Source organism: Mastigoproctus giganteus, chromosome 2, assembly GCF_048544385.1.
Source record: "Mastigoproctus giganteus isolate SK-2022 chromosome 2, ASM4854438v1, whole genome shotgun sequence".
Lineage (NCBI taxonomy): Eukaryota > Metazoa > Arthropoda > Arachnida > Uropygi > Thelyphonidae > Mastigoproctus > Mastigoproctus giganteus.
This window is the reverse complement of record NC_143576.1, coordinates 79,576,782-79,599,955: the sequence shown is the minus strand read 5'-3', so window position 1 is coordinate 79,599,955 and position 23,174 is coordinate 79,576,782. Positions and strand designations below refer to the sequence as shown.

The window sequence follows — 23,174 nt, the reverse complement described above, 5'->3', positions numbered from 1 at the left end:
AGAACGTCATCAACCTTTGCCCCTGGCAGACATACTCTGGTCCTGTTCCACCTTATCCTTTTTACAAAGCATGTTTCACATTTCCCTGACAGTAGCGTCACCAACAACTACTAGTTCCTTTGGGACCAGCGCATTCTGCCTTGGGGGCTGCTGCTGTGTTGCGTGATGCCCATGTGCAAGCTCTGGCGTTGGTGTGGGCAGCTGAGAGCTTGATGGGCCCTCACTTTTAATCCTTCTAGAGTATCCACCCTGTCCTTCAAGCTCTCGTATAGGCCCATAACAACGCTGAGTTGTCGCCTGATTTGAATGGATTGAGCAAGATCAGTGCTGATGGGATTCTTCTTCTTGCTCAGACCACACACATGGAGGAGGCACATTCAAATTGAGGAAGGACAGTTGTAGAATAGAAGTGCAGAAGTTTGCCTTTTGCCAAGAAGTGGTTGATTGTTGGAACAAACTTCCGTCTGTTGTTGTGGAAGTTGATAGTTTAAATAAATTCAAGAAAGCAAGCTTATATAGCATCAGCCAAAAAAAAAAAAAACCTTCCATTTATGTCAAAGGTTTGTCCAGTCCTATCTTGAATTTATTTAAGCTATCAACTTCCACAACAAATGGAAGTTTGTTCCAACAATCAATTACCCACTGGCTAAAGGCAAATTTTCTCACGATTTGAGTTTCATTTTTTCTTTCTTTCCTCAGTTTGGGTTTATACCCCTCAGGTTTGTAATCTGAGCAAGAGGAAAAATCCCTAAAAGTAACTTTTGTCAGAAAAGTGGCAGCTAAGTATTAATGCAGCAGGATGCAAGGCCTTACACCTGGGGAATAGCAACTGCAAATTCAACCTCACGAGTTATACATTTGGTGGGATTGAATTAAAAATAATTGAGGAAGAGAGGGATCTCGGAGTTATGACACAGTCACATATGAAGTTTTTTTCTGTGTATTGTAAACAGGTATCCAGGAAAGTCTATAGTGTCCATCCTGTCAATGATTGATTAAATGGTATCCTGTTTAGATACAAGGTCATAATCCCACCATATAAGGCATTTGTAAGACCACATTTGGAATACTGTATCCAAGCATGGACACCTCATCTGAAAAAAAACATTGGGCTTCTTGAAAGAGTCCAAAGATGGACAACTCACACAGTGAGATTAGGAAAATGGCAACCTACAGGGAAAGACTCTGTTTATGTGGAGTACAGAGCTTGGCAACCAGGCACCTAAAATAAATCTTGGTTGGGTTTTACAAGTCTCTCAGATGAGTTAGTAAAATGAAATGAAGCCAGAATTTTCATTGTTATGAAGAATTTCAGAACTAAAGGCCATAAATTCAAATTGCAGTGGAGTGGTTTAGACTAGATTGTAAGATGTTTTCTTTTATCCATCAAGTCACCATTTACTGGAACAAATTGCCTCTGCAGGTAGTTGAGGCCAACAGTTTGAAGGAATTCTAACGTCTATTAGATAATTACTTTCATGAGGAGGGAAGAACATAATTTGTTGCCTCTTATCTCTTTTTTTTTTTTCAAAAGCCTGTGGATTCCTTGCACTATTTGGCTAATACTAATCACTGTGTACATTTAGAACTACTGTTCTTTTTGCAATTTTTGAACCCATGAGACAGGAAGCTTACTAATAGCCTTATTTACGAAAAATTAATGGCTTCTGTAAGCTTCTAGCATTTGTATAATGTTTATAATACAAGACAAAGATGTTCTAACCTGTTCATGAGCACTTACATAGAGCTACAATTTCATGTGTGTTCCCAGGAAATATATGTAGGTCTATGGGTTTTTTTTTTTTTATTTATATATATATATGCTGTCATCTCTTATCTGTATTTCCAAGTAATAGTAGACATGATCTTAATAGATGACAGCATGAAAATAGATTTGAAAATTGAAGGAAATCACACCTCTCTAATTTTGCTGTGTAATTTTGGCTTAAAGCCAAAATTGAAGAAAATTATTTGGAATTCAGATTCGGAAGTTGATGAAACAAAAGTTATGTAGTAAATACTGATTGCTTCAAAAAAAAAAAAAAAGCAACAAGTTTATTTTATTCTAATGGTGGGTAATCAAGCAAATACAAGAAGAAATTAATATTTGAAAGCATTTATGTAGTTTTTATTTTTACAAACATCAGAAATTCATGAGAAATTCACTCTAGAGTCCAGACATATTAACAAAACTTATTCATGAAAGGGTTAATGACTTACTTAATCAGGTTATGTTATTTTGAAATTAGCAAACTGATAGGGTTATCTAGTTGAACAAACTTAGTTTCAGAGGGTGTAATGAGCAAATTTTGCCAAATGCTATTTCTGTGCAACATTGAAATAATTAAAAATTTGTATGCAATTCTGCATTCAATTTCTCTTTGGGGACACTTTGGTCTCTCCAGTGATAGTAACCAACTTAGCATTAGCATTAGTTTCTTCATGCATCATGAGACATATGATGCAAGAAAGCAAACTTATACAGCATCAGCCAAAAACAAACAAAAAAAAAAAAAACCACCACCCTTCCCGTTTCACCCATCCAGTCACTCCAAATGTTTGTCTAGTTCAGCCATAAATTTATTTAAGCTATCAACTTCTACAGCTACATATGGAAGTCTGTTCCAGCAATCAACTACCCGTTGGCTAAAGGCATATTTCGACATATCTACTCTACAACTGTCTTTCCTCAATTTGAATCTACCCCTCAAGTTCTTAGTCTGAGAAAGCAGAAGTATCCAGTCAGCATTGATCCTTCTCAAACCATTCAAGGCCTTATACACCTCAATGAGATCACCTTGCAGGTGCCTAGTCTCCAGATGCTGCAACTTGCAGAACTTAAGCCTTTCTTCATAAGTGCACCACTTTGTTCCTCTCACCAATCTTGTTGCCCTTCTTTGTACTCGTTATAGCAACTCTACATCCTTCCTAAAATGAGGCCTCCAGACCTGTATACAGTACTTAAGGTGTGGCCTCACCATTGCCTTATATAGAAGGATAATCACTTCCTTGTTTCTGCTAGCAAAATTCCTATATATCATTAACAAAAGCTCCATGAGCTGCTATGCAGCCTATCTGCACTGCTCAGAGAACTTCATACTACTGCACAATTGCCCCCAAGTCTTTTCCATTCTCCACCTCCCTGAGTGTAGTACCACACAGTTGGTACATTTCTCTTGGGTTACTGCTACCCATATGCAGTACTTCACATTTCTCAGTGTTAAACTTCAGTTGCCACTTCTCAGCCCATCTGCCTAACTTTTCTAGATCCTGTTGCAGTAGCATACTGTCTTTAGTGTCATTGACAACCCTTTCAACCTTTGTATCATCTGCAGACTTGGACATTAAGCCTGATATATCTTTATCGATATCATTGACAAATACACAAAACAACAATGGGCCCTGCACTGAACCCTGGGGGGGGCTCCGCTAATAACATTAGTCCACGTAGAGCAGTGTCCATTTATTACCACTCTCTGCCATCTCCCACTCAACCATCCCTTTATCTATTGCAGTAACTTGCCCTTAATGCCATACTGCTCCAATTTGTATAGCAGTCTTCCATGTGCAACAGTATCAAAAGCTTTCCTGAAATCCAAGTATATGATAACAAAATAATTTTTTGCATCCAGTTCCTTTGTGACGACATCGTAGTATCCAATCATGGTCAAACAAGACTTCCCCCTAACAAACCCATGCTGTGTCTTAACTATTGCTGCTGTCTTGTCTAGGTGATCCTGTATCACCATTATTTTCCCCGGAACAGAAGTTAAACTAACAGTTCTATAATTATTTGTGTCACCCTTTGAACCCCATCTGGGGTTCAAAGGGTGACACAAATAATTATAGAAATGTTAGTTTATATGATGTGGAACAGTTGATTTCGTGTTTCACGTCTTTAAATGTGCTTTACAAAGTAAATTGTTAGTGTTTAAAGAAAAACATCATTCAAAAAATAAAAACCAGAGTGACAGGTTTACTGTATGTAAATTCTTTGGGGGAAAAAAAAAAAAAAAACTACAGATAATTAATACTGTGATGAGACCAAGATGTTTTAAAAACATGAATATGGCATCCATGACCGTTGATTGGTACACCAATAAAAAAAAAAAAGCATGGGTGACAAGTGCTATTTTTTCTGAATGGCTTCATAATTTGTGCAGAAAAATTAAAAGAGAAAATAGAAAGATCTCACTATTATTAGATAATGCTCCATACCATCCCAGAAATTTGATTTTAAGTAATGTTAATTTATTATTTCTTCCTGCTAATACATCAAAGTTTGTCAACCACTGGACCAAGGTATCATTCAATCCTTTAAACTGTTCTACCACCGACATGTTTTAACTACATTAGTAGCAGATATGACAGCATGAAATGTTGAAGAATTAGTTTAAAAAAATTTCACAAGCAGACATTGTTGAATACATAAAACTGGCTTGGAATAGTGTTAGTGAAAATACTATACAAAAGTGTTTTAATAAATGTGGAATTAATGATAACAACATGGAGGTTGATGTTAAAACTGATTTTATAGAAGCACAAAAGAAATTGTTCAACTTGGGGAGCAGGTAAATGAAAACATCAATACAGAATTTGAAGAAGATTCAGTCATATGTGAAAATAACTGTGAAAACTTGGAAGAGCTTTATGATTCTGCTAGGAGCATTGACAACAATGACAATTTATGTGAAAATATGAACACAAAAAATGAACTGGATATTGAAGAAATTAAAATTCCAATAGAAGAAAGTTTAAATACTATTTTAAGACCTAAAAATTTATCTAACGATTTAGGTAATAATAAAATGTTACAATTATTAAATGATTTCGAACCTATTTTAGAAAATGGAATGATTCAACAAATAAAATCATCCAAACAATGTTACTCGAATATTACAAAAAATAAAAATATATACTTTATATTAAAGTAAATAATTAAATAATTTTTTTTAGTTTTAAGACTTTTTATAATTAATGAAAAAAAATTATAGTTTCAAATAAAATATTTTTAAAATAAGACTTATTTCTGTTGTCCTATTAAAATTTCCATCATATTTTGATATATCTGACTTAATATATTTCTGCAAGGCGGACCACCTCTATAAAAGACCAAATATATGCCAAACTGAAGGTGGTCATCTTGGAGAGGTTTCACTATAATTAAATTAATGTCAAAATCTGAAGTTTTTCTGTGTCAAAAATACAAGAGTTGGTAAAAGCTTATCTATTTATGACACTCATTTGTGCAAGCCACCTAAGCCTATGCTTAGGTGGCTTGCACAAATATATGCAAATGTTGCTGGCCTATGAAAAATATTGCTCCTATTTTAAAAAAAAAAAAAAAAGTTCACCTTGGCATTCTGGATCATCTGTCAAAAGCTAAAAGGCAGGATATCTTTAATTTTCAAGATGTGCTTCAATTTTTTACAAATGTTTAGAGGTATGTCATTTTAATTCATTTCTTATAGTTCACTGTAAAATCTAGCATTTTTCATCTGGAATTCTTTAAAATCCAAAAAATAAGGAAGCAATCTGGAACTTGTATCAATGATTGTATTTGCCTTAAAAATCAATGCAAACTGCTACTGCAATGATCTTAATTCTTGAAGTTGAACAAACTTGCTCTTGCACTACTTTCAAACAAATAACCTCACCAAAAAGTTAGTAAATGGGGCAAAGAACAAAGCTTATACCACCAAAAAAAAGAAAAACAACACTTCCCACATCACCTGACAATTGCCTCTAATAATTTGTCTAGTTCTTCCCTAGATTTATTCAAACTACCCACTTCCATAATAACAGATGGAAGTTTGATCCAACAACCAGCTACCTGCTGGCAGACTGCAAATTTACATCTATCATGCAACCTTCCTTCCTCAGTTTAAATTTTTATCCCTTTCATTTGTTGTCTGAGGAAGAGTAAAGATGCCATTAGCATTTAACTTAAGTCATTATGGAGTCCATTTGAAGCTAGATCTCCTTGCAAGTAGATGTTGCAGTTTGTTTGCAAAACTGAAGTCTTTCATAAGAGTACCCTTTTGTTTCACTATTCTCATTGCTGTTCTACATCCATCTTAAAATGAGGCTTCCGGACTTGTATGGAAGCACCCAAGACATGACATAACCATCACTTGTAAATAACAAGATAATCCCTGCTGCAAAATTATGGTATATCATTGACAAAACCTAATGAGCTGTCCTAGCAGCCCATCTGCACTGCTCAGAAAACATGTATGATGCCAAAATTATTATTATTTTATTTTATTTATTTTTTGCTTTCATTTCCTCTGTTACCACATCACAGTATTATTAGTATTGGACATATAGTGCAAGCCACAGGCTTTGGATATACCGGCCAAAAAAAACAAAAAAAAAAAAAAAAAAAAACAACAAATTATGAACTTCTATCCTCATGAAGGTAAATTAACCATTAGACTTTCGAATTTCTTAAAACCGAATGCCTCAGCTACCTGCAGAGGCCACCTACTCCAGTAAACGATAACTTGCTGGCTAAAAGAAAACTTACTACAATCGAGTCTAAACCTCTCTGTTATTTGAATTTATGGCCTTTGGTTCTGGAATTCTTCATAACAGTGAAAATTCTGCCTTCATTTCATTTTAATAACTCATCTCAGAGCCTTATAAACCACAAGTTTCCTCTTAGGTGCCTGGTTGCCAAGCTCTGTACCCCACATAATCAGAGTTTTTCCTCATGCGGTTGCCATTTTGCCAATCTCGCTATGTGAGTTGTCCATCTTTGACCCCTTTCAAGAAGCTCAATATCTTTTTTCAAATGAGGTCTCCATACTTGGATACAGTATTCCAAATGTGGTCTTATGGCTCCCTTATCTCTACAGAATATTGTTCAAAAAATCATTGACATTACTGATACCATGGGCTTTCCTGGCTTCTAGTTGATGTATGTGCTTGTATCATAACTCCCAGATCCCTCTCTTTCTCAACTGTTTTTAACTAAATCCCACCAAGTGTATAATTTACTTTGGAGGTACCATTCCTCAAGTGTAATACCTTCCATTCTACTACATTAAAACTTAGCTGCCACTTTTCTGATCACTCCTGAAACCTGTTCAAGTCATTCTGGAGAAGTGCTGCTTGGTACTAATCATTAACAACTCTACTAATCTTTACATCGTCTGCAAATTTTACATCACACCGTCTCTATCCCTTTGTTGTTGTTTATGAAAATCAGAAACACTGGTCCAATAACCCATCCTTTAACAACCTTACTTCGACTGCTGGCATTTGTGGCGATCAGAAGTGTCTTGTAGAGATCTTCATAGCAATAGCAAAGAAGTACAGATAAGAGATGATTAGAACAGGATTGGTGAAGTAGAGTAGGATTTCAGAGGTTATTAAGTATATTGTAAAGTTTCTTTTGATGTTTTTTTTTTTTTGTTCCTTTATTACGGTAAACCCTCGATTTAACAGACTAATAGGGGAGAAGGAGTGTCCATTAATGTCAAAAGTCTGTTAAATCGAATGTACCTGGGGGGGGGGGCATTTTTTATTGTTCTTGTAAAAAAAAGCTTTAATACAATGTACAGTACTGTACAATATTAAATTACAATAAAGAATATGTAATATTCTGTTGTAAATATAAAATGTTGCAATTTGGCCTTTGATTTACTGGTATCAGAAACAGTTTGTTTTTTTACACCGTAAAATTTCATAAACACTTGCTACTGGATGCCTTGTTCTAATTTCTGTGCCACATTTAAGTTCACATGCTTTCTTTTAACTCAGCACTGCAGCACTCTGGTTTTCAACCGGGGGGCCACAGCACACTAGGGTGCTGCAACAACATTCGTGGGGTGCCACGTAATTTGGTTTTAAGTTACTTAAAGTTATTATTATTTTTTTTTTAAATTTGTATATTTATTTCATTATAAAAAGGTGTATGGCATTGTACTGTATCTTTTCTTTTTAATTTTGTGGTGATCTATAATTGATCTTTATTTAGTACCTCTATATAAAGAATAAAATTATTATATAGGTATATATTAAAAGGTCGAAAACTACTGTGTTAGGTATTTCTTTTGGCCTAGGGGTGCCGTGAAAAAATTACTGGGACACTAAGGGTGCCGAAAACTTAGAAAGTTTGGGACCCTCTGTTTTAACTCCTCTATCACTTAATGCCATTTTAAATTGTAAGGATTGCAAAATTATTTAATAAATAAAGTCGATTCAGAAATCACAGAAACACTCCGTATACAACCTGACCACATGATAGCTTGAGGCAGACTGACTGAAACAAAGCGAGTGGGTAGACCTGCAGTTTAGTGTCCCGAGTCACATTCAGCTCGCAAGTCACCGCCTGCTCTTATTGTAATCTGGGAAAACAGCTATTTGAACACATTTTCAGAAAGAATAAAAAAACAATATCCTGAATTTGATTATAAAAATAAGTGGTAATTATCAAAACAATAATGGAAATAGGTAGTTATTATTAATATTTAATTAATAATAACACTGGAGTTTTGTATAACTAAAAAAAAAAAAAAAAAAAAAAATGGTCGAGGTTAATATGTACATTACTGTTTTATTATTTGTCCGATCCGTTAAATCCTCAATATCAGGGTCTGTTAAACCGTAGGTTTACTGTAGTTTGATTTTTTTAAATTTCACAATGGTTGTTACCAGATCTGTGTTGAACACTTTGTTAGAGGGCATCATGACTCATATGAAAATAGCCGATGCCAGTTTCCATGCGATTCATGATTTCATCTTTTGCAGGACCTATGGCATATATTTCAAGGTCGACATACTAGTGGATAATCCTAGCTCCCTTGAAAATTCTTTTCTTTGTCACTGTTGTAAGGAGTGTACCAATCTTAAGTTAAAATTTGGTGCATTGCTAGAACAATTTGAGTCACTGAAAAAACAGGTGCTTGCCCTCGAGAATAATGTAACTGGGAGCTCGTCAGCGACTCAAGACTCTAGCAATCTACCAAGTGATACAGTCCAGATTTGGGCCCTAGAGCAGAATAATCAAGTGCAAACTACTCTGGTTCAAAAAGACTTAGTTCTACTAGGAGATTCCATTGTCAGGGAAGCGGGAAATATTTTTTGTAACAAGGATAGGTGGACTAGAACCAGGGTATGTCTGCCAGGAGCAACTATTAATGATGTCGCCAACAGACTGTCAGACTTTAAGGGGGGGGAGGTAAAGAGAACATTATTATTCATGTGGGGACTAATGACATTAAGCATACATGATCTGATGATTTGTTAGACAACTATAGTGCCATGCTGTAGAAATGCCAAGAGTTAGGTCACAATGTCTATGTGTCTGCAATTCTGCCCAGACACGATAGAAGGGATCATATACTGTGAAAAGCCTTCTGGATTAACTCAAGATGACTTTTAGGAGGAAATTTTTATCAGCTTGGCCTGAATCTGTTTTGTAGAGATGGGATACATTTAAACAAAGGTGGTGCAAGAGTTTTTGCCAGTATTATTGAATAATGTAAGAGGTGTAATGTAACTTAAAGGTTCAGGGAAACTGCTGGTTTGGGTTGACAAGGGATATAGATACACGTTTATCTGATAATACTGGTCAGAGTAACGCTTGCACATACCTCAAGAGATCTTGTTTGTCTGCAACATAAACATATCAGCAAGATGTCCTGAGGGCAGAAAAGTTTCAAATGAGTGGGTAGTTAATGCCAGGGAAGTGAGCTTAAATAACTTTAAAGGGTGTGTCAGGATAGTTAACTATACAAGAACAGTCTTAATTGTTTATATGGTAATGTCAGAAGTCTCATCAATAAAATGAGTGAATTCGAACTGCTGTTAGGACAAGTAACGCTGAAATGATAGGGCTTATGAAACCTGGTGCCACCACCTGGGTGCCTCTGTAGCCAGGTGGGCAGGAGCAGCAGTGCATAGCACATGCTTCTTGATTAGACTGGGGTTCGAGCCCATGAGCCACCAAATACAGAGGATGTGGAAAGGTCAGGGAATGACCACCACATATCCTCAGAGCAATATGGCCTTAGTTGCTAATGCTCCTAAAAACCAAATAACAACAATAACAACAGCCACCTCCTGGAGATATAGAGGATAATGAGTTTCAGTATGGTAAGTATAATGTATTTAGGAAGGATAGGGAAGATAGAAGGGGTTGTGGGGTCATGCTTCTTGCCAAAAGCAGTCTGAGCATGATGAAAGCTTTCCCAGATTCAGATTTTTCACATGCTAGTACAGAATCTGTATGGTGTGAGACAGTTGGAAGCAAAGGCATAATGAGAGTGGGAATAATCTACAGGCTAGGGTGATTGTGAAGATGATTATGAGAGCCTCTACGTGCAAATGGAATGGGCAAGTAAGCATCAATGTCTTATTATGGGTGATTTTAATTTGCCTCTAATTGATTGGAGCAAATGGGAAGGAAAGTCCACATGGGGGACAAAATTTTTAAATTAACTAGATGATTGTTATTTGCATCAACATGTCATGGAAAGTACAAGGGAAAAGAATATTCTAGACTGCATCATCACCCATAGACATAATAGGGCTGACAGTACAGGAACCACTAGCAGAAAGTGAGCATGGAATTCTATGGTGACATAATAGGGCTGACAGTACAGGAACCACTAGCAGAAAGTGAGCATGGAATTCTATGGTGGATCATGAAGAGAGGTAGCAGTAGTTAAAGGCAAAGGAATGGGTTATAATTTCAGGAAAGGAAATTACGATGGCTTAAGATGCTACATGGCCTCTATTAACTGGGTAGATATTTCACAGAGAGCGAATACAATTGAATTATGTTATACCTTTAAAACATTAATCACAGAAGTCTTGAATGCTTATATACCATTAAAAAAAATACTCCATGAGGAAGATTCCAAGTTGAATTGAATAAGGAAGTTGCCAGATTACTTGATCAGAAAAAGTCAGCTAGCAATAAAAAGTACTGAAGCTTATAACAGCTACAAATTGATCTGTAATAGTGCCACAGAAAAGGTTAGGCTGGCAAAAGCAGATTATGAGAAATTGCTGGCAAAGCAAAGGCTGCGGATAAGGAATTCTTCATATATATATATATATATATATATATATATATGCAAAGAAGAGAATGACAAACCAGACCAGACCCTTATGCAATGGGCATGGGATAGTATTAGATATCCCAGCTGAAGTTGAAGATAAAGTCAACAGTTACTTTGCATCGATATTCACCAAAGAAAAACCGTTTGTGTCAATGAGAAATTATGGGAGTGAAGTTGAAAAATATGTAATTTAATGACATGTTTATTTAATGAAAACACTTATGAGCCTGTAGGCCAGTAAGGCTCCTGGGATTGATGGCATATATCTTTATAATCTTAAGGACAGCAGCGAGTGCATTGAACCAAATTACGAGAGCATAATTAGACTGGACACGAGAGTGGTTCCATTGGATTGGAAAAGTGCCAATGTATCTCCAATATATAAGGGTGGATCTAAGAGTGAAGTGGGAAATTACCGACTGGTTAGTCTAACTTCAGTAGTAGGGAAAATCACGGAGACGATGATCAAGGATGGAATTCAGGATCATCTAGATAGAAATGAAATTCTGAAGGATACTGTGCATGGTTTTGTAAAGGGAAAATCATGTTTAAATAAATAAATCTTTATTGTGAAGTAGAGTTACAGCACAAATTTAACCAGATTTAACTAATCTGGTTACCTATTTGGACAGGGTCACCGAAGAGCTGGACTTAAGGAATAATTTCAACATTGTTTATTTGGATTTCAGCAAAACATTTGACTCAGTCCCATAAGCGGTTACTTTAAGCTGAAATAGGTTGGAATCGCAGGGAAAATCCTTAGATGGATAGCTGAATGGCTTTGGGGCAGGAGGCAGAGGGTTGTGATAAATTGTTATTCCTCATATTGGGTTGATGTAAGAAGTGGGGTTCCCCAAGGATCAGTATTAGAACCACTGTTGTTGTTGATTTTCATAAATGACACTGATGAAGGGATAGAGGGGGTGATGTGTAAATTTGCAGATGATGTAAAGATTGGTAGAGTAGTTAATGATCGCCGCCAAGCAGAGCTTCAGAGTGACCTAGATAGATTTCAGGGATGGTCAGAAAAATGGCAGCTATGCTTTAATCCAGCAAAGTGTAAGGTATTACACTTCGGAAACAGTAACCCCAAAATAACTTATACCCTTGGTGGAGTTGAATTAAAGCCAGTAGAGAGGAAATGGACTTGGGTGTTATGAAACGGTCAGACATGAAGTTCTCCGAACATTGTAGATGGGTTGCAAGTAAGGCTCATGATATCGTATCGATGATTTATCAAACAATTGCTAGTAGAGAAAAGGAAGTCATAATCCCATTATATAAAGCTATTGTTAGATCACACTTGGAATACTGTGTTCAAGTATGGAGACTGCACCTAAAGAAAGACATTGTGCTTCCTGAAAGGGGTCCAAAGACTGGCGGGATCGGCATCCATATGAGGAAAGACTTTGGTGGTGCCCACTGAGAATAAGTAATAGTAGTCTTCTCTATAAAAAAGCATTGCTTATTCAAAGTATGCAATACCTGGTATCTCGTGAACGTAGCCACAATATGAGATATAATTAAAACAATGCCTTTACACTACATATGTTGTTTAATTTTATGAGTTAACTATGGTGTATCTACACTGATATTATATTATTATTATATTATATATTAACTTAAACCCATATGGAATTATGCCTTGTGCATTTAGTCTTTAATTGTGGTGCCTCCGTAGCCAGGTGGGAAGGTGCAGCAGTGCGTAGCACATGCTTCTTGATTAGACCCAGGTTTGAGCCCGTCACCACCAAATACGGAGGATGCGGAAAGGTCAGAAAATGGCCACCACATATTCCCGGAGCAATATGGCCTTAGTTGCTAATGCTCCTAAAAAACAAAAAACAAAAAAAAAAAAAAACAACAATCTTTAATTGTCTCCCTTAATATAATTGGATAGATCCCACCCATCATACGTACATTTAGCTCTCTGTGAGAATTTGATACACGTCTGGCATCCCCATCCCTAAAATATTCCTCTAGTAAATTTAGATGCAAAATATCTATTCAGTTTTTCAGTAAACTGAGCAAAATCATTAGAAGTTAAACCATTCATATCTTGCAGAGCAGTATGATTCATCCTCCTTTTCTTTCTAGTATTTACATTTAAAAAAATTTTAACTGTTATTTATATTTTAACCACTAGTACTGTCTTTTAGTTAGTGCAATTCATAAATGTGAATAAATTCAGCTGTTAGTATTAATATTCATTGATATGTGCTCCTACAAAGGTGCACATCACTAGGTACACCTCTAAAAGCTGGTGCACTCAATCCACAAGGGTGCCGTATTTTAAATTATTAAATGTATTTTTATCATGATTTGAAGTAAAATTGTCTATGGTGTCATTATGGTTTATACTGTTGGGACATTCAAAGAGAAAAGGTTTTATCAACTCTGTGTATGAGAAATATATGAAAGAGTTTAAGAAATTTTTATTTTTGAAAATAAATTTATTTCTTCTGGTTGAGAATTATGTATAGATGTTCAGACACCAAGAGTTTTTATTCAATCCAAATGATATTTTGTAGCTTATAGGTTTAGCTTAGAGAAGAGCTAAAAAGAATAATAAAGAAGCATTTTCATTCATCCATTTTATCATACAGCTTCATTATTTCTTTCACATCTTCAGCTGATCCCAAGAAAATTGGACACCTATCATGAATATTTTTTGGTTCAATATCCAAAATTGGGACCCTACCAGTTGATGCAATTCCTCCAGCCATTTCTACTATGAAGGCCATTGGATTACATTCATACATCAGTCGAAGCTATTGAAGAAAACAAACAAAAATTTATTCAGTATTTTTGCTCTACATGACATTTCAAAATTTTAGCAGCAGTTAATACAAAGGAATAATTTCCTTTGCATTAACTGCTGTTAATACAAAGTAGCAGTTAATACAGTTTTTCCTTTGTATTAACTGCTGCATTATTTTAATCAATTATATTGGATAAGAATTATGCTCTTGTCCTACAGACAATAGAATAATCAGTGAGGCCACATGAAAAAAATTCAAAGTTTTAAGCAAGTTTCCATAATCAAACACATGCTATTTACCATAAAATGCAAAAAAAGTCAGTAAAGTTCCATTTACAAAAACAACAGGTTCTGATAAATGAGCTTTATTCATTGATTAAAGACCATACAAAATGAATTAACTCCACTGTCTTTCATTGGATTGTCAAAAATAATTAGCATATAACTTATGAAATAGTGCCTTTTGAATGAATGTGATGCTCTATTTTTTTTATCTGCTGTAATTTTAAAATTAAACTAATTTGTAATGAAGATTGAAAGTAAATACCATATTGAAGGTATTACTAAAATTCAAACTGATGTTTGGGAAACTTTGGGCACCCTCCCCCAGGCTAGCAGTTTTCCTTGGGAAGTACAAGTCTGGTGGGGAGGAATTATAAACTAATAAATTAACAAAACCCACAAGCAGGGGTAAATGATTCTTGTTCTGCTTCTATAAATATATACAGCTGCCCAAAAAATGAGGTGTCAGAGGTTCAAGGCCTGCGGTTGGGGTCATCATGGAATAAGACAAATGCATAGGTTGCATTGGGTTACTAAAAGCAAAACCAGATGCACATATACATTGTACATGTGCATTGCCTGTCTGTTTATTAGTTTATGATCCCCCCATGGGCGGGAATCATAAACTAATAAACAGACAGGCAATATATGATGCACTGGGTGGTGACGTCACTCCTAGGTACTGTGGGATATGTCCACTTGTGGAGACATGGGTGGTCATAATGTTTTGGATCAAGAGTGTAACTACAAGGTGTATCTGAACCTCTATAAAAATGATGCTGCAGGGGATTAATAAGAGCAAAGGGACAGTTGTAGCAGAACTAACACCAAAAAAGGGAGAAATGAACTAAGTCCAAGAGTGGGGATTGAAAAAGACCTGAAATACAGAAGTAGTGATATATGGTTTAAGCCAACAGATACTGTTGCCTAGAAGTGAGTAAGTAAGAAGAATTTGGGGACTTATATTTGCAACTGAGGTATTATATCCAACACAAATATAGATAGTTGTTAGAGAAAAAAGATTGTGTAAGGAGTGGCGTGAGATTTACCAAGATTTAGGTTGTAAGGGTCAGGACAGAGAGATCAAATGGGCTCAATAGTCTTAAGTTTTCCTTTTGTAATGAGGTTCTGAATTAGATAAATAATGCTATGTGGGTCTCTTTGAAGAAAATAATGCCAAATCTGAATTATTATTCATAAAAGGCAATTTATAGTCGATGCACGTTAATGTTGGAAATTTCTAATGAATTATATAAAATCTGGAAATCTTATTCTCAGCTAAGGGTAATAAGAAGCTGGAAGGGAAATTTCAGGAATTACGGATACAGCATGAGAAAAAACTTAAAAAACATTCTTCTTTACACTAGCAAGATATCCTAAAGAATGATTAACTACATTGAGTGAGGCAAACATTGCCATAATCAGGGTTAATTGTCATTCAAGTGTGAAGCTTGTAAGAAATTTGGAAGTGATTCAACTATCCAGACATCACAACTAGGTGGCTTCTTAGTGATATGTGCAGACACCTGGAATGATTTTAAGGCAAATGATCAACCTCAACAATTGTTGTTAAAGCAGGTAATGAATTTAGCTATCTTTGTAGCAGATGAACAAGGTACTTATTAGCAAAACTAACTTCAACTTGTGTAGTCTTAAGGTGAAAAATATTAGAGAAACTAGAAATAATGCAGTTGATAGTGGAGGTCGGTAGTAAGAAGGAAAATGAATTGATGGAATGTCAATTGTAGCTAAAGGATTTTTGGTTACTAAACTATCTAGAGTACGACTTCATATTATTATTTACGACATGGATTTGGATTCTGTATGAAGCCTGTGCAAATGAGGAAAGGGAAGGATCTGATGGAGTTGAATAGAGAATGATTTGCAGTGCTTGGAAGGTGAGGGCCAGCATCTCAGCAACCACAGGCATTATCAGCTATTCAGTGGCCGCTATAGTGAAGGTGGTGTGACAAGAATGGTCCAAAGAGGAACATGTAATCACCCAACATGCCAAGGTGGGAAGACCACCACTGGCTGACAATCAAATTGAACGGAAGTTGGCACGTGCCGTCTGGGACAACGTATGGCTCATGATCCCTCAATTAACGGCAGGCTATAACTAGGACACACAGAGAAACATTTCTAAGCACACCCATCAGGCAGAATGCTCTGGCAGATAGGCCTACAGAGTAGACAAACTTGTTTGTGTACCCATTCCAGTTGTCCTAGACATTAGATGACTGGAAAAGAGTTGCCCAATCTGATGTTCCAGTTCCAACATGCTAATGGACATATGCATATTTGATGGCAAGCAGGTGAACAGCTGCAACCAGACTGCATGGTTAAATGAAAACTGGCGGCGGTGGTATCATAGTTTGTAGATGTTTTCATGGACATCACTGGATCCCTTCTGAATATGCCCTCACTGCCAGATCCTACCTTTGGATTCTTTTGGACCAAGTTTTGCCCTACATGGTGACCATGTATTCAGATGGCACTGGACTCTTTCAACAAGACAACATGTCTAAAGGCCCAAATTGTGGGGAATAGTTTGAGGATCTTGTCCAAGCATTTCACGTACTTCCCATGGCCACCAAATTCTCTAACATCAATCCCACTGAACTTTTGTAGGATGTGGCAGATTGTAGCATTCACCAGTCCATGCCAGTGACTCGCTGTATTGCTGAACTCCAGGCCATTCTATACAACTGGTCCAGGATACTTTCCATGATCTCATGGAGTCAATTCCATGCTGGGTGGAAACAATTATCATGCCAAAAGGTGGCTCAACACATTATTAGGTAGGTGTTCATAATATTTTGGCTCATAAGCATATTATTGAAAAGCCTCCCACCTAGCACAGAATCAGCTCTTTCCCAAAGTCATACTCATTGATAGCTATATTTATACAAGAGATTATCTTCATGAGTTTCACCAAATGATTATTTTTATCCATGATTCATCACTGTTCTTTACTGTATCATGATCCATTCCTACTGATTTAGGTTGTAACGATAAGTTAGTATCAGTAACAGCTTTTGTCAATTGTTTGGAGTCACTCATCACTGATATGTCTCCACCCATTACTTTATGATTCATACCTAATAATGTAAAATGTCTACACTCATTCATCCGTGACTTGTCGCCGCCCTCACTCTGTGTTGATTCATACCTAAATGTTGTTGTGATGATGTGGTCATAACATTTTGATTGCTTACACATTCAATTATAGACTATAGAGTATTTTAGGACAAGAGCCTCATGCTACATGGTAGAATAACTAACATATAGGTCAGTGCAATAGCATCAGTTTAATTCGTAGCTGTTTGCCAGAGTAGTTAAATTGGCATTGTTTCAATTATATTAAATTTCGTATTGGGAATACCTTCACGAGTTGCCATGGTATTGTACGACATCGAATAAGTAACACTTCACCTGTGGATACGACTACTGTTACTTATTCTCTATGAATACCACCACCCTGGCGGCACCGTTTCGAAGCTTAGTGGCTTCTCATCGATGGGTGGGCAGGTACCCTGATTTTGCAATATTCACAACTCAGTTATGAAATATAATTCCACAATATGAGAGATACCTCATGGTGTGCAGTAGTATAGACCAGTGGTTCGCAAATTACTGAGATCTATGGACCCCTTCAGAAATAAAAAAATGGTTTGCGGACCCCTATAAATAAATAAATATATATGCATATGTTTCTATGTGTGTTTATGTATGTATGAACGCTGGGTTTTCTGAAAAGAAAATTCAGAAGTTTTATGTTTAAAACAACTCAACTTTATTCTTATTTTTGCATAAATACATAATAATAACTTTATTCATCATTGATTTGCTATTCATCATCATCAGCCATTTTCAATCCACTGTAGGATGAAGGCCTCTCCAGCAACTTTCCAGTTTCTTCTGTTTTGGGCAATGGCCACCATTTACTACCCACGAACTCATGAATTTCATCTGTCCATCTTTGTTGTTGTCTTCCAGGTTTTCTTTTAGCTCCTCTTGGGTACCACTCTGTTATTTTCTTAGTCCATCTGTCATCATGTCTTCGAGCTGTGTTCTCCTCAAGGCCATTTCAGTTCTTTAGTTTTGATAAGAATGTCCTTTATTTGTGTTTTCCTGCCTAATCCATGTGTTTCTTTTCTTATCTAACAGTCTGATTCCTAATATAATTCATTACATTCTTCGCTGTGCAGTTCTCAGCTTTGCTTCCATTGGTGAGTGCCCAAGTTTCACTTCCATAAGTCATGGTGGGGAATATACATTGGTTCATTATTTTACGTTTCAGACAAATTAGGATATTGCTCCTCAGTGTGTGACTTTATTTCCTGGATGCTATCCATCCAAAATTTATTCTTCTCTTGACTTCCAGCCATTTATCATTATTACAGCTAATGACGTGTCCTAGATAAGTATATGAATCCACGTTTTTAATTACTGCTCCTTTGATTATTATATTCCTTTCTGTGGCATACTTGTTTATCATTACTTTTGTTTTTAGCCATATTCATCTTTAGTCCAAAATCCTTACTAAATCAGCATAAATTAACCTTTTCCTCTGATTCTTTGGGATCATGGCTTATGATCATAATGTCATCTACAAATCATAAATGGTTTAGGTACTCTCCATTCACATTGACTCCTTTCTGTGACCAGTCTAATATTGTGAAAGCTTCCTCAAGAGCAGCAGTAAACAACTTCGGAGATAATGTGTCTCCTTGTTGAACTCCTTTCTCAATTTTAAATTTGCAACTGTCTTTGTGTAGTCTAATAAAGGAGGTAGCATTCTCATATATTTTCTTCAAAATGATAATGTATGGGGTATCTATGCCTTCTCTTTCCAGTGCAAAAAACATTGACTTATGCTGGATGGAGTCAAATGCCTTTTCATAATCCACAAATGCCAGGCATAAAGGTGTTTTATATTCATTTGCTTTCTCCATTAGCTGCGATATTATTTTTTTGCAACTAATTTTGTTTCTTTGGATTTCTTTTTACGTATAGGTTTCTTGGGCTTTATTACTTCCAGAAAGTTGTAGTATTCCTCGTCGATATCTTGGTCCTGAAAGGTCTGCAGAAGCTCAAACTAAACTTGTTCTTAAGTTCCAGTACATACTGCTTTTTCTCCTCTTCTGTTATCTCGAAGACCTTTGTAAATTCCAGTCAATATCTGGGAAATTAAAATCTCCCATTATAAGATACTCTAATTTACTGGCCCACTCTATTTCTCTGCACAATTGCTCATTATACTTATCAGATTCATTAGGACTTAACATACACCTACTCTCATTTTTCCTTTCCCAGTGCTTATTTCAACACCAAACAGACTCAACATTGCATTGTCCACCCACATCAACTGGATGCACTTCCTTATATTTTATGTGTTTCTTAACTAACAGCATAACCCCTCCTCCCTTCCTGTCCTATCTATCCTTTCTCTGCACATTGTTCTCCCCAAATTCCAATTCTGCACTGTTTATGTCTGTGTGACACCATGTCTCTGATATCCCAACAATATCTGCCTTTGATGTCTTGACTAGCACTTCAAGCTCATCAAATTTATTAACTATACTCCTAGAATTGGTGTACATGCAAGTATACATACACGTGTTTCTACTCTTAGTTACCCTAACACAGCCCATGTATTTATTTGTTACACTATGACTCCCAGCAGTCCTGGAAATTCCCATTGCCTTGCTTTCCAGGCTGCTGCTCAATTGCATTTCAATAGAAGTAGTGCAAGAATCACTTTTACCTCTGCCAGCGGCTAATGTTAATCTATTAATCCATGTATCCCCCCCAAGCTAGCAGTTTTCCAACCTACCTAACTCTGCCTCGATAGCATCAGCAAATATTCTTGCACCCTTTCTCTCCACATAATCCCAATATTAAGTGTCTAAAATAACAACCTTCCCCAGAATAGATAGGGGCCTATATTTTGAATGGCTAAAATCCTCTAACCATTCAATTTTATGTTAGGTGGCATATGGGCAAATGAATGGTGCTGTGTCATTGTTGTCTGGAAACAGGATTCAAAAAGTTTGTTTAGTGGATTGTTATCCTCGTCTAATAATTCACTTACAAACCTTGAAACCTAAAAAAAACTTATAAGCCACTGATCATGTTTGCAAATAGCAATTCCATCACCTAACACACTTATTGATATCAACAGTGCAGTAAAAACTTTTATGGCTTTGAGGCAAAATCCTAAACAATCAGATACAAAATGCTCAGTGACAGTATAGGGGTTTTGACATGGAGCTATAGGGTTTCATTCTTTCTTTCTTTTTTTTTGTAATGAAAACTCCAAGCATGAGAGGTTTTAGAACCTATAGTACTTGGTACTATCCATGAGTTGAAAGTTGATGTTACTTGTCCAAGTCTAATGCTAACAAGATACTTGTTAGCATTAGACTTGGATTTCTGTAGACTGAAAGAAAACACAAGTTGCAGGAATAAATGAGGATGAAAAAATGTTGGTCCTGTCAGCTGTTGTTGTTGTTATTTGGTTTTTAGGAGCATTAGCAACTAAGGCCATATTGCTCCAGGATATGCGGTGGTCATTCCCTGACCTTTCCGCATCCTCCGTATTTGGTGGTGACGGGCTTGAACCCCAGTCTAATCAAGAAGCGTGTGCTAATCAAGAAGCATGTGCAATAAGCACTGCTGCTCCTTCCCACCTGGCTACGGAGGTGCCAGGTTCTGTCAGCTTCAAGTTGGATGATAAAAGGATACTGACTGGTTGCAGCATGTGTTCAGACTTTTTCAGAAGAAAGAGCAGAAATTATAGATGTAAATTTGTCTATGAGACAAGGAGTGAAAAGACTTTTGTTAGAAATGAGTCATTAGTTAACCTCACTGCACTCTTCTGAATGGAATCTAGAAGCCTGAGAGAGGTTTTGGGCCAATGCCCCAGATGTGGGAATGATATTCCATGGTAGGACAGATTTCCGATTTGTACAAATTGAACAAAAGCTGTTTGAAAGAAAAGGAACACCAAGGGTAAAAGAGAAAACCCAGTTTTTTAGATGTAGAGGAAGCAATATTTGTGATGTACTTATGGCAAGAGAGATTAGAAGTCATGGTAATCCCCAATAGGGATATGTGTTCTTGTCTAGAAATCAGACTGTCATCGAAGATTAGCCTAGGAGGAGAAGAATTCTTTTTGCAAGATATAAGACAGGGCTGAGTTTTAGGATTGAAATCAACTAAGTTATGTTTGTCTCACTGGAGAATTACCTAGAGATCAGGATTTAAGGAATGATAGTGGATATTCAAGAAGCTGAAACATGTTGGGCAGGGCAAGGTAAGGTTTCTCAAACTGCAAGGTGGAATACAATGACAAAACCCCATGACCTGCCCTGGCAGACGGGCTGCCAGGGCAGGTCATGGGGTTTTGTCAATGATATATAGGAATTTTGCTAGCAGGGAGAAGGAGGTGATTGTCCCTCTGTATAAGGCAATAGTCAGGCCATGCCTTGAGTACTGCGTACAGGTCTGGAGGCCTCATTTTAGCAAGGATGTAGATTTACTTGAGCGTGTACAGAGAAGGGCAACAAGATTGGTGAGGGGAATGACGGGATCCTCTTACCAAGAGAGGCTTAAGTTCTGCAAATTGCAGTAGCTGGAGACTAAGGCACCTGTGCGGTGATCTGATTGAAGTGTATAAGGCCTTGAATGGGTTGAGCACGCTGAATTCTGATGGGATCCTTCCACTTGTTCAGATTACAAACCTAAGGGGGCATAAATTCAAATTAAGAAAAGCCAAATGTAGAATAGATGTGCAGAAATTTGCCTTTAGCCAGCGGGTGGTTAATTGCTGGAACAAACTTCCATCTGTTCTTGTGAAAGTTGATAGGTTGAATAAATTTAAGGAGGAACTGGGCAGGAATTTGGAGGGAATGGTGTGATTTTTTTTTTTTTTTTTGGCTCATGCTGCATAAGCTCATACACTTGCTTTCTTGCATCACATGCCACTACTACTACTACTACTACAATGTGCTATCATCAGCAAAACTATGGATAGGATTTCCAGTCACTGAAAGGTCATTAATAAACAAGCAGAAAAGAGTGGGAGAAAGAAGTAATAATTAGAACATAGAGAGCCATCTACTATCACCTGCAGGGAGCAGTCAAAGAGGAAATTGGATACCCAATTACAAAAAACAGTTGATAAACCATAAGATGCAAGCTTATTTAGAAGATGTTTATATCAAACATGATCAAAAGCCTTTGAAATGTCAAGAGCAACTGCTTGAGTTTCACCAAACTTTTCCATTGAATTTGTCCACAGATGGTAATGTCAGCCAGAGGATTGACATTGATAGAATCTATACTAGTAATAGATTCTATTCTATACATTAATCAGATAGGAGGTTTCTAGATAGTTTGAGCTGGTGGCTAATAGATTTCTCCATTGTTTTATAAAGGGTAGAAGTAAATGCAATACAATGATAATTGGATGGGAGGGATTTGGCTGGATATGAACAAATTTCCAAGCAGAAGGGAAAACACCTGTGGAATAATAAAGTGAAAAAAGGTGATACAGAACAGGAGTATGCTCAGGAGCAGGTTTTGAGAATGTGTGGAGAAATACTATCATGACCAGGTGCTTTCTTGGCATCAAAATTGTTCAGAATTGTTCCCAGGGGCTCACATCTAGTATGGGCTTGGCACACCCAGAATCCCCAGCTGAATATTACCATTCTTCTCTTTCTTTGTGATTCCCTTCTACTTCTCTCTCTCTATTTGGGTAATTCATAATTTTTTTTTTTTTTTTTTTTTTTGGCTGGTGCAGCATAAGCCTCAGGTTTCCTTGCACCATATGGCTAATAATAATAATTCTTCTGACATCCTTTTGGGACAACAGTAGGCACTGAATGGGGTGTACTCAGAATGGTAGGAGGTGGTTCACCAAGATCAATACATGAGTTAGAAGAAAAGTAGGTTGCTAGCAGGTCAGCTTTATCTTTGGCTGAAGTGGCAATAGGACCATTTGGTTTTGACAGAGGTGAAAACAGAGATGGGCAAAAGTTTTGGCC

The 23,174-nt window shown here is 36.7% G+C and overlaps 1 protein-coding gene across 1 annotated transcript in view; it reads right to left on the bottom strand.

Moving 5' to 3' along the window:
- Positions 1-13,546: 13,546 nt before the first annotated feature.
- The window catches only part of LOC150089358 (fructose-1,6-bisphosphatase 1-like), a 178,077-nt gene continuing 168,449 nt past the window's right edge, over positions 13,547-23,174 (bottom strand). Inside the window, exon 7 of the mRNA XM_090368539.1 lies at positions 13,547-13,846. Within this exon, the coding sequence (XP_090224665.1) occupies positions 13,658-13,846 (189 nt within the window). The 3' untranslated portion in view covers positions 13,547-13,657. The remainder of the gene's footprint in view (positions 13,847-23,174) is intronic.